Source organism: Crocodylus siamensis, chromosome 5 (assembly GCF_052110815.1).
Source record: "Crocodylus siamensis isolate JL-2025a chromosome 5, ASM5211081v1, whole genome shotgun sequence".
In the NCBI taxonomy this organism is placed as follows: Eukaryota; Metazoa; Chordata; order Crocodylia; family Crocodylidae; genus Crocodylus; species Crocodylus siamensis.
In genome coordinates, this window is record NC_143399.1 from 75,040,736 (window position 1) to 75,053,142 (window position 12,407).

At 44.5% G+C, this 12,407-nt stretch overlaps 1 protein-coding gene across 4 annotated transcripts in view; it reads right to left on the reverse strand.

Annotated features, from left to right (window-relative positions):
• Positions 1 to 12,407, reverse strand: part of MOCOS (molybdenum cofactor sulfurase) — a 406,903-nt gene that overhangs the window by 16,094 nt on the left and 378,402 nt on the right. For all 4 annotated transcript variants that reach the window (XM_090049140.1, XM_090049141.1, XM_090049143.1 and 1 more), the window contains one exon: positions 5,000 to 5,126. In XM_090049140.1, coding sequence (XP_089905266.1) covers positions 5,000 to 5,126 — 127 coding nt within the window. The remainder of the gene's footprint in view (positions 1 to 4,999; positions 5,127 to 12,407) is intronic.

The window sequence follows — 12,407 nt, forward strand, 5'->3', positions numbered from 1 at the left end:
ACCAGGGGTTTGGTTGTACTGTCCCGCATGCTTTGCTTATGATCAATCATGTTAGATGTCATGCACATTTACATTCTGCTGATTAATGAACGTAATCAATTACAGAATCCCTATGCATCTATTATTTCAGATTTGGCCATACTATCTTACATGCTTTTCTTATCTGTTGTAGCAGTTCACACTGATTCTATCTACCTCGCAATGTTCTTGAACAGATTCCATATTTTCTGATACACCTTGCTGCCTTCCATATAACTTTAGATTTTTAACTCCTACTGCCCCAGTTCTGCCTCATGGCTTATATATTCCACTCCTTTTTTATTGCTGAGGACATGGTTTATTTGAAACATATTCTATTTTGTTTTGGTGGTTTCCTTAACCAATAGCACAATCATAGAATCATAGAAGTAGGGTCGGAAGGGACCTTGTAGATCTTCAAGTCTGACCCCCTGCCTGGGCAGGAGAAAAAACTGGGCTCAAATGACTCCAGCCAAGTAGGCATCAAGCCTCTTCTTAAAGACCTCCAGCATAGGAGCCAGCACCACTTCCCTTGGAAGTTGGTTCCAGATCCTAGCTGCCCTAACTGCAAAGTAGTTTTTACAGACGTCTAATCTAAACCTACTCTCCAACAACTTCTGGCCGTTATTCCTTGTTATGCCAGGGGGCGTTAGGGGAAACAAGGTCTCTCCCAAACCCTTCTGGTCCCCCCTAGTGAGTTTATAGATGGTCACCAGCTCCCCCCTCAGCCTTCTCTTGGGATAGGTTCAGGTCCTGCAGTCTCTCATTGTAGGGTCTGCCCTGTTGTCCCCAGATCATGCGGGTGGTCCTCCTCTGGACCCTCTCAATGTTGTCCACATCCCTCCTGAAGTGGGGCGCACAGAACTGGACACAGTACTCCAGCTGTGGCCTGACCAGTGTTGCATAGAGGGGGAGGATCACCTCCTTCGCCCTGCTTGAGATGCACCTGTGGATGCACGACAAGGTCTGCTTAGCCCTGCCAACAACGACCTCACATTGTCGGCCCACGTTCATCTTGGAGTCAATAAGAACTCCAAGAGCCCTTTCTGCCTCCGTGCTCTCAAGAAGGGAGTTTCCCATCTTATAAGTTAGCTGCTGGTTACTACTGCCCAAGTGCAGCACCCTGCACTTGTCAGTATTGAAATGCATCCTGTTTTTGTTAGCCCACCCCTGTAATCTATTCAGGTCTTGCTGCAGTCTTTCCCTCCCTACTAGTGTGCTCACCTTGCCCCGAATTTTGATATCATCAACAAATTTAAACAGGTTGCTTTTCACCCCGTCGTCCAAATCACTGATAAAGAAATTGAACAGCGCGGGCCCAAGAACCGAGCCCTGGGGGACTCCGCTGCCTACTTCACCCTAGATCGAATACGACCCGTCCATCACCACCCTCTGAATGCAACCCTTCAGCCAATCTGCAATCCATCTGACTGTGTAGGCATCAATGCCACAGTTGCCTAGTTTTTTAATGAGGATGGGGTGGGAGGTGGTGTCAAAGGCCTTGCTGAAGTCCAGAAAGGCTATGTCCACGGCGACACCTGCATCCAATGCTTTTGTGACTTGATCATAAAAGGCAATCAGGTTAGTGTGACATGACCTGCCCCTAATGAAACTGTGCTGGTTGCCCTTGAGCATCATCCCTGAAGCTGGCCCATTGCAGATTTGTTCCTTAATAATCTTCTCAAAGAGTTTCCCTAGGATTGAGGTAAGACTGACAAGCCTATAGTTGCCTGGGTCCTTCCTCCTCCCTCTTTTAAAGATGGGGACTACGTTGGCTATCTTCCAATCATCTGGCACCTCGCCCGAGCACCACGAGCGCTCGTAAAGCCGTGCCAAGGGCCCTGTAATAACCCCTGCTAGCTCCCTCATATTACCATGATGGTGACTACAATTACATATATGATTATATATACAAATACAATTAAAATTATATAACCATATTACAATGATGGTGCCCCTTTAACTTGGCATGAGCAGCAGGGGCTGGGAGAGTTCCTTTATCTCCAGCTGCATCATGAGGAGCCTTTACTTGATGTTACGCTTATGGCACCCAGAAAACTTAAAGTTTGAGGGTGTTCAGCCCAGTCTCCCAGCTGCATGCCTGCTCCTTAAAGATCTGGGATGCCATGAGCCTGACATCAGAGTAAGGCTCCCAAACACTGGACTCAAAGAGCCCAGGTGCTTGTGGATGTATCAGTTCAAGAGTGGGTAAAGGTACCCCCCTGCACTGGTCCCTGGCAGCTACCAGTCTCAGTGCTGGGGTTTGAGGAATTTTATGCTCCATTCCCAGAATCATACAACTTGCCATGCACATCTGGCTATTCTGAGAATGGGGCACAACATTCCTCAGATCTCAGTTGGAAAACTTGCTTAACATGTGCCAGCAGCTGATGAGATATATGTCCATCCCACATATTCTAACAAAACATTTGCAGTTGTGGGTAGGAAAAATCTACTAACCAGCCATGATTCTAGATTGGGGGATGGGTTTAGGCCTTTTTATGACTGCTTATGAAATGAGGAATAGATAATGGAGTGGTAACTGATCCCATAAATATCCCTTGTAGCATATAGGATTCACTTACCTTTCACATTAACTGCTTTTCAGGGACTCAAGCAAGATGGAATAGGATTGAAGTTAGGTACCTAAGTCCACTTCCACATCTAATAAGTGGAATAGAAATATGCCTTTAGTGTCTTCTGCTTATTCAGAAACTGTGTGAGGCCCTCTTCCCCTGAGGGTCTGGAATGGGGCTGGGCTGGCCCCATCCCTCTCTGCATGGCCAGATGGGACACTGCCATGCCCACCCTTGGCACCAGATCAGGATGACCAGCCAGATCTGGCCCATGGACAGCTGGGGCACTGCCCATTCAGCCCGCTGGGCAAAAAGGCTGAGCAGCACTGGGAGAGAACACTGACAGTGCCCACATCTATTTGTTTTGCCTGTGAAAATTTAGGGTGTTCTTGATGTTTTTCAGACATTGTGTCTGGTAGTTGAGCAAGAGGGTTGTTTGTGCAGTGCTGTTTGACACAAGAAAGAAAGAAAACTTCACAGGATGGTTTAGATAGGGAAGATCCTGTCTTGACCACAAAAGTGAATTAGATAACCTCCTGAGGTCCCTTCTAGTCCTGCTTTCTATGATTCTATGGATTCTACAACTGGGTCAATGCAGGAGGACTTTAGCATGAAATACCTGCTTTGCAGTAACTGTGCAAGTACAAAGGTGCTTATTTCACAGTATATGGGCATGTCTATATGTGCAGTTAATGCAACTGAAAATACTCTGGTTCAACCTGAGCCAAAGTAAACTAATCCTGACGTCACCATCTACACATGTGTTTAAGCACAGTAATTTACTGGGCTACCAGACACCACTTGTATCTGAAAGGACTGTCTGGCAGTGCAGTAAATTAGTCTACTGCACCCTGATTGCCATGTATGTGTAGATAGTGATGCTTTACTCAGCAGCAAATTAGTCTGCTGTGCAGTAACACATCTTGTGTAGACACATTCAACGGGAGCTAAACTATGGTAAGTTAATTCTTAGCATGCATAGAGACCTTTACCACAGAGGAGCAGATGAATATTTATATTTCACACCCTTGGTCCTCCATTCATATATAAAAGTTCTTGATAGTTCATTTGTATGAAACCAGACACATCCATTACTAGCACCCATCTCTTATTCCCTGTCTCAGAAAAGAAATTAATCCCTTCAGTCCCACTTATATTGCAAAAATGAATAGGGAAACCAAGTAATGCATATTTTTCATGTAATGTTCTCATCTCATAACTGTAGTACATCACAGCTACAGTTTAGATAAAATGGTTTAAGACCTTCTCTTTCAATGTTAAAATAGAAATAAATAATAAAGAAAATCTTTCCATCTTTCTGTTCATAAACATAACCTATTTCTTCTGACCAATAATGTTCATTAAAGAAAATAAACACAATTGCTGACAATATTAAGAAGAAACAACACAAATTAGGAGAGAGAAATAATACTTACAATTCTGAATTTCTAAGAGTCTCTTATATCTATCTGCTGTGCCTTTGTACTCAATTTGCCCAAGAGTCAAAGATGACAATAGTCCACATTCATACAAATTTTATATACATATACACACAAAAAAAGAAAAAGATGCACTATGACCAGGGAATACCAAGACAAAAAAGCCACACACAGACAGGCTGCTCAGTATGGCAAGCAGTGTCTCAAGATACTTAGAGTGGTATTCCTGGTATTGAATGGCTCATAAGGATAAGTTAAGGGAACATTGCAGCAGAGGGTTGTCTAAAATTTATGTCTATATAGCATGATCAGGTAACTTAGAAATTAAAAAGGCAGTGAAAATGCATGTTCATAATACACCTTATTTTTTAGATTAACTGCTACCTTGCAATGATTCTTTTATATTTATCAATACTCAAACCTCTTAAGTAAGGAATATTGTTGTAAGTCAGATAGCATTAAAATAAAAACAAAGTGCACTGATATATTGTGTTTTCTTTTCCCTTCCTTTGATAGTAGCAAAGATTCTAACTACTAGAAATGAACTGTGTGTTCAAATACTCATTTTGAGATACCTTATTTCCCAAGGTGGGCATTCAAAAAATGAAGGCGTGAAGAATCAGGGGCCTCGTTCTGTGGAGTTGGACTAATATTTTTTGTGAATGCACCAGGATTTGTACATTTTACGTGAAAAAATAAAGGCAAAAATGTTTCTCATTTGGAGAAAAGGGAATGTTGTGATTTGAGAAATGCTTTACAATGTGACAAAGTGAAATAGACCAGCCTGTTTACATTGTGGGTATACTTGAAAATGTCACAAATCACAAGAAGCATTCCTTTGCAGAACTGTGAGCATAACCAGTATTGATTCTTTTGCTGTCTCAAACTTACCCTTGCAATGAATGGCTTCATTTGCAGGGGAAGGATGGTACCTAACAGGAAAAGACAGTTGGAATCCGACTATACCTGGAAATGTAGAGCACCGATTGAAATCTCGGCCCATTCCTCTTCCTCAAAAGGCTCCACTGTGTTGATCACAATGTTGGCACGGAAGCGCTGGATCAGCTGTTCTGTTTCTAGTGGCTCTTCCAATCTGCCCCATGGATTCATAGAGCACAAGAAAATAAGTTGTACTAATTAGCTTGCACTAATTATTCACCCACTTGAATGTCTAGCTGCTGGGATGATACTGCAAGACTTTTCTTCTATAAGACAGTTAATGCAATTAAAGAAATACGAACAAAAGAATATTATGAGACATTCTCTCTACATTTTCATTTCCCCCCCACTTTGAGATATAGAAGATTGTACTACTTTTTTGTGGATGGGGTGGGTGGGGCGGGGAACCATTATTGAATGAAAATAAGATTTTTTGGAAAATAACCCATGGGGATATGCATGCCTCAGTATAATATTTTGGCTGTTGCATTACAGATTTGTGCTGCGTGCAGATGAACACACATGAAGGAGACATGTGAAGGAGAAGGAATAAGAAGATACTATGCAGATTTGAAAAGGCTGGCTATATCCTTGAGACCTCATTCCTCTCTTGTGCTTCTAAAGCTGCTATTGCAAAGAACAGGGCAGTTGTAGAAACCGCAGAGACGATTTTCCTTGTCTCCTGCTTAGTACGAGATGTCCATTTAATTGCGTCTATGCTAACATGTACATGAGCAACTTAACCAGTGACGTGATGACTTTGAAACAAGTCACACCAAAGTACAGACAGAAAAATGGAAAACAGAGTACTTTTGAAAAATATTTTAGAAAAATTAATATTAAAACTTTCAAGTTGTTTGATTTTACTTAAAATGGAAGAAAACGTAACAAAAAATAAAATTCTAATAAAATGTGAGCATCAAGTGATGCAAAACTGGCACTTTTAGTTAAGAAAATCACGTGTTTTGTTCAAAACGGCCTTTCCTTTAGAACACAAATGTGGAGACCATTATAAACTAAGCCCCAACATAAAAGTAAAATTTACAGGTGACAATAAAATGGGAAGGATGGAGTTACAAGCATTTTGAAGAATAGGATCAGAATTAAAAATGATCTGAACAAATTGGAGAGACTACCTGAAATTAACAGGACTGAATTTGTGTAAGGTAGGTATAACATACTGCACTCTGCTTCGCAGTACCATGGACATTCACAAGCTTTTTGTGGCTCGCTTCCATTTATTTTATTCACTCTTGGAGCCCCAAACATTTGGAGAGGTTTGTAGGAACAGTGGGTACAGGTTGTCCTTGCCACAGCAACAGGCAGGAAATTTTTCTTTTAGGGGAACAAAGCAATTGTTCCCGGGAATGCAGAAAGGCCAGCAAACAACTGGCACTTGCATTAGTGTGCTGTATTTATCAGTTGGGATGAGTGGGAGAATTTGGCATGAGACCCACAAATGAAGGCCAATTATGCAGATTATTTCCTAAAAAAAGAATAGTGGCTTAGGTGAATACCATGGGTATGTCATTGACTCTGCTTAATGCTCCATAAAATGAAAGAGTTCTCAAGTTCCCATTTGCTGTTTCTCTATCATTAGAGCAGGGGTGGGCTATTATTTCGACTGGAGGGCCACTTAACGAGTTTTGGTGAGCTGTTGAGGGCTGCACAAACAAAATCCTTCAGAAGATACCATTGTAACAAATTACAGATAAAAAAAATCATACTAAAAATCAGACATTTACTATAACATATTTTATTTCAAAAAATAATTTTTGTCCAACTTGTGATTTGTTTTTTTGAGTAGTGTATATAGAAGTGATTACATAACAGCTCAAAATAAAGTCTTACTTTTGTATATTGTGTGTGGGAGGGTGTGGGGGGTGGAGTGTGTGGGTGTGTGTGGCATATGTGGGGGTGCGGGAAGGAATGGACTGTGTGTGGCGGGGATATGCTTGTGGGATGTGTGTGGGGTGTAAATTGGGGTTGGATATGCACGTGTGTGGGGTGTTTTCTAGGTCCTGGGAGCTGGCTGGGGGAGCAGTGGGGGCTGGGGGCCTGTGCAGCAGAGTTTGCCCAGGAGGTGCAGGTGCAGTGGGCTGTGGGTAGCTGAATGGGTGGAAGGCAGCTAGGAGATGAAGCTGGAGTCCCATGCTCTGGGACAGGAGCTGCCTGGCTGGTTTTTCCCTCCTGCCTGGCTTGGCATCTGCTGCCTGGCACATATCCCCATGGCTAGCCTGCTCTGCCTGCTGCCTTGAGTGGTGCAGCAAGGATAGGAGGAGGAGGAGGAGCCACTGGAGGCAGGGGGAGTCAAGAAATACCTGGGTTGTTGCAGTCACCCTGGGAGCAGCCTTGCTGGGAAGCGTTGCGCGCTGGCCAGAGCCAGGGTAGTGCTGTTTGGTGGGCACGGGGAGGTGTGAGAAGGAGTGCTGTGCAGGCTGCTGTGGGAAGGGTGGGTGGGCTTGTCCCCAGTACGGAGTGCACACAAAAGCATTTGTAACCACATACAGTATAGCTTACTGGCGGACAAAACTGATAAGCATCTCAGATTAGCAACATTTATTCTTTAAGGCTCTCAACCCTGGTATAACACTTGTGAACAGAAGGCAGGGTAGACTTGCACTTCATAAACTAACCAAAGTGTGTGTGTGCTTTTGTGGGTGGGTGTATGTATGTGTGTGTGTGTGTATGTGTGTACACACACAAAGAACACAAGCTTGCATGGGCTGCAACTCACTTCATCAGATGCTGTGAGATTCAGCTAATGAAAGCATGTGCTACACATACACACTGGTTAGTTTATAAGGGGCAAATCTACCCTGCGTTCTACTTGACTTCTAACTAACATGGATAACTACATTTCTGTAACAGTTTTGAGCCACCCTTGCTGAATGAAAGTGAAATCTGCTATAATTTGGCAGACTATCAATACCTTTATTACTGATACCCAAATTATGCTGGGCACTTTTCAGAATGCTAAAAGATATAACAACCATATAAAATGAAATAGAGACACAAGTAAAGTGAAAACAAAAATAAAGGGAGCAGGGGGAAAGTTAGGAGTACAAAAGGCTTTGGATTTGAACCCCATGAATTCTAGTTATATCCCTAGAAGTTGGATCCAAGATTTTAATTCAGGTTCTTTTTCTCTTTTTATTTCTATCCAATAAATAAAACTAAAATTAATCATGTGCATCTTCAAGTGCCTATTTCAAATAAAGAATCATCAAGTGGGAGGTTGCGCAGTGGGGATTTTGTTAGTTATAATGGAGGCAAGCCACAACCAGGGTATCAGAGATTCAGATACTGCTCTTTGTATGTGGTACTGCAACATTTGGTTATGGTCTAATCTTTAATTAAATTGCTGTTACTGTTTTAGATCACCTCTCCAGAGCCAAATACACAAAGGAAGATTAATTTTTACCTATGGAAGATTAACACAAAGAGAAACTATTAAAACTGAATTAAAGATTTAGAGGGTCTATAAATCTTAACACATTTTTATTAAGACAAACCTACGTGTAAAGATTCTAAATACTGCTTCCTACACAAAACTAAAAAGACCTAAAAACAGCTTTTAAAAATAAGCCCTTGAAGTTCAATATTTGGGAAGGTCACATCCAGCAATTTAGTAACAGATATAGAGCAGCAGTGTACCCTTTGGTTTTCTTGGGCACCCTGACCAAGCAGCTCTGCACTTTGGAATGGCAACAGTTCTTCTCACATGTGTCACAGATGTCCTGACAGAGACTGTGGACCAGCAGTTCCCAAACTCTGACAGATTGAGTACCATAAATTCAAAATGATACAGCCTTAAGTACCACCAGCAAATTTTTCACACACAGACTTTGTATTAAAACATCAAAATCTTTAGTAATCATAAAACATTGTTTTATCAGTCAAAGAAGGCATATAAAACATTTGTAAACTGGAAAAAAAGCCAGTGTAAAGTTACCCATCCAGAGATGCATTTGGGGATGTCTTTAGTGGGAGGGGTGAGCTTGCTTGACAGAGCATACAGACAGACACACATACACACACACGGGTCATGGGATGGAGATATGGGAGGCTTGTTCAGGGGCACTGGGAGTCGTGACTCCCTGCCATTGCACACCTCCCCGGGGGAGGCACGGGGAGCACGTGTCCCCCAGATTTGTGCATGGGGCAGAGGTGGGTGGCTTGTTGTGTGCTGGGCTCTGCACCCTCCTGTCACTGCCTTGGCAGCTGTGCACGACACCGTGTGGCTCCCATGTGTTGGTTGCACCTCATCCCCTGCCTACCTGGCAACAGACGGTACAACATGGTGTTGTACACAGCTCCCAAGGCAATGGCACTGCCACCCAGAAACCAGAGTGCAGCCCGCTGCTCCGTGGGGGTCTTCTCCCTCAGGCTGGCCTGCCCCGCTCCCTGGCAAGCCTGAACAGAAGGGCGCATCCCCTCCCGCCCCACCACCTCCTGGCTCTCCCTGGGGCAGCCTGAGCTTTTTCAGAAGCACAGGGAGGCTCCCACAACTGTGCACACCCAGGGCCGGCATGGGGGCCACATGCCCCCTGGATTTGAACACAAGGTGGAGGCAGGCTGCCCAATGCACACTGGGCTCTGCACCCTCTTACCATTGCCTCAGGAGCTGCGTGAGATGCCATGCTGTGCTTCCTACCGCCAGGCATGGCATGTGGTGCAGCCAGCACACAAGAGGCACATGGCATCGCACGTGGCTCCTGATGCAACAGCAGTGGGACACAAAGCCCAGTGCACAGTGGGGAGCCTGCCTGCACCCCACACACAAATCTGGGGGATACGTGCCCCCCATGCCTCTCCTGGGGAGTGCATAACAGCAGGAGCCCCCGCCTCCCTGCACCGATGGACAAGCTGTCTGGGGCTCTGATCATCTCTTGATCCACCCTGGGGCCCCATTCTCCCCAGCCCCTGCCTCTGCCCCACTCCCTCCCTCACCATGGGAGCCTCAATTTCCCCCCCGCTTCTCTCTCCCACACCTCTTCCTCCATGGGTGACTGGTGCCTCCTGAGTCTGGGGGTGGGCATCAGATTGCCGATGGGATGGGTCCCACAGCAGCCAATTGCCAACCGGTGCACTTCTGGTTTTGCAGCTGGTGCTTCCAAGGGGTGCATGTGCACCTGTGAGCACCCCCTAAGCATTGCCAATACCTTCCCCCCAACACATGTACGTGTTGGGCACTGCTCCACACATGGCTGAGCTGCATTCCTGGTCACTTGCAGCAGGTTGCTGCTTGCTGTGTGTGTCTGTGTGCATCCTTCCCACCCCGGCCTTCCGCCGCCTGTGTGTACCACTCATAGGTTGTCTGTGTCCCGCTGGTGCTATGCGTACCACAGTTTGGGAATCGCTGCTCTAGACCAACAGGTGGGGGAGAAGGAGCAGGAGATGTGCAAAAGCAGCAAATCATCTTGCTTTACTTCTTCCACAAGCTGCTTTTTGTCCCATTCCTCTCCTTTGCATTTCTACTCCAGAGGCCTAGGCCTGGTTTTTGCACTGCAGAACTACACCCACCCCAAAGGGCCCTTCACAGGGAGACAAACAAAGCTTAGAAATTGCCAGTGCTCTTACTGTGTAGTGGAACTGCAGTCTACTGGAAGAGCTGAAAGTTGATTTCACCCACATAATATTGCAAGCTGTTAAATCACTTCAAATGGTTCATGTTATATTTGATGTATACAAAATTAGAAAGCTGGAGTCTTTTGCCAGTTTATGGGGAAGGCTAGGAAATCTGAGCTTAGGGTCCTGAGTGAGAAGTTCACTTATGAGAGAGACTTTTAAACCTTGCTGCTCCATCAGAGAGTTAAAACCCAACCAGAAGAGACCCTAAAGGGGAAATGGCTCATTATGGAGGAAGTATGACTAAAATAAGTGAGAGATAGATTGATTCAGTGCCTTTCTTATTTGGCCTTCCCCTGTGGTGCTCCTTTACAAGTATGGTTGCACCTTAATGCTACTCTTCTCACCACAAGCCCTTGAGAGCAGTACAAATGGAATTACTTCCTTTTGAAACCAACTATAGTCAGTGATGTCAAAATGCATATACACTATAGATACAACAGCACCTGGAGCATTCATCTCTGGGCAATTCACAACTGGCTTAATTAGCAGCAGTTTGTTGAATGAAGGGTGAGCCATGCAGGTGCTGGCTGTGGCTATTACTTCAAAAGACACCTTTTCTCTACTCAGCTGGAGCTCATATATGGCTCTGCACAGGTAAAGAGAGAAGTCACATTTTTTTAAAAATAAAAGCCATAGAAAACAACTGGAGGACCTCAGTAGTCCCACACAGCTGTTTGCTGCAGGTATTATATCCCTGGCTAGTTCCTGAATTATCATCTTCTCAAGGGATACAAAACCTAACATTGCTCAGGTTCAGTGGGTTAATACTGAAAGGTCTTGTGGAACCGTGATTGAGAAAGGATTTGTGCGTGGAAAGAATATTCACTTGGTTAAGCGAGGGAGGGAGGGATTTCCAAGCATAAGGAATAAGAGAAGGACATAGGGCAGTGAAATGGGACAAGGGAATAACACGAAATGAGAACAGAGCAGTGGTGAGACTCAGAGACCATGGACTAGAAGGAGACTGAATTTCATGTGGCACGTAGGGTGGGAAACGGGTTGAGGTGGTAGGGTGTTCATAACAATCTACATAAATAGGATTTAGGTATTTAGACATGAAAGTTTTCTTATGTGTGACCTCTAAGTGGATTGAATGATTCCTTTATTTCCTGTTTTTGTAAGAATAATCCAAAAGTCAACTAGGAAACAAACAGCAAAATAAATATATCCTGACAAACAGATTTCTTTGAAATATTTCACTGGTTTGGCTTTTAGCTCTGAATATTTAGCTTTTCCACAACAAACAGGGACTTTCAAAGGGTATTAAAAGATGTCATGTATTCATTTTAACATGTGATCTATCTAAAGCAGGGGTGGGCAATTATTCTGGACAGAGGGCTGCTTACTGAGTTTTGGCAAGCCATCGAGGGCCACATGACAGGCAGCCAGGGGCAGATAAATATTTATTTTCTAAACTTTTAGGGGCCCCATGGGCTGGATAGAATGGCCTGGTGGGCCGCATCCAGCCCGTGGGCCACTTTTTGCCCACCCCTGATCTAAACACTTATGTTAAGGCAAGGATTTCAAGGATATGGTCCACAGGCAGGATCTGGCCCATGAAGCCCTGCCATCCAGCTTGTTGTGCTGGACTGGAGCCACACACTGCACGTGGCATATCCCGGACTGACTTACATACAGAGAGCACTGGCCCAGGCCCCAGCCCTGCAAACTGGATATGGCACATGGGGTTTTTCTGGGGTACATACTACACATGGCATGTAGGCCTGTCCACAGCACATGCAGACCATGACATGTGGGGCTGGTCTAGGGCACAATCTGCATGTGAGGTTGGCCTGGGGAG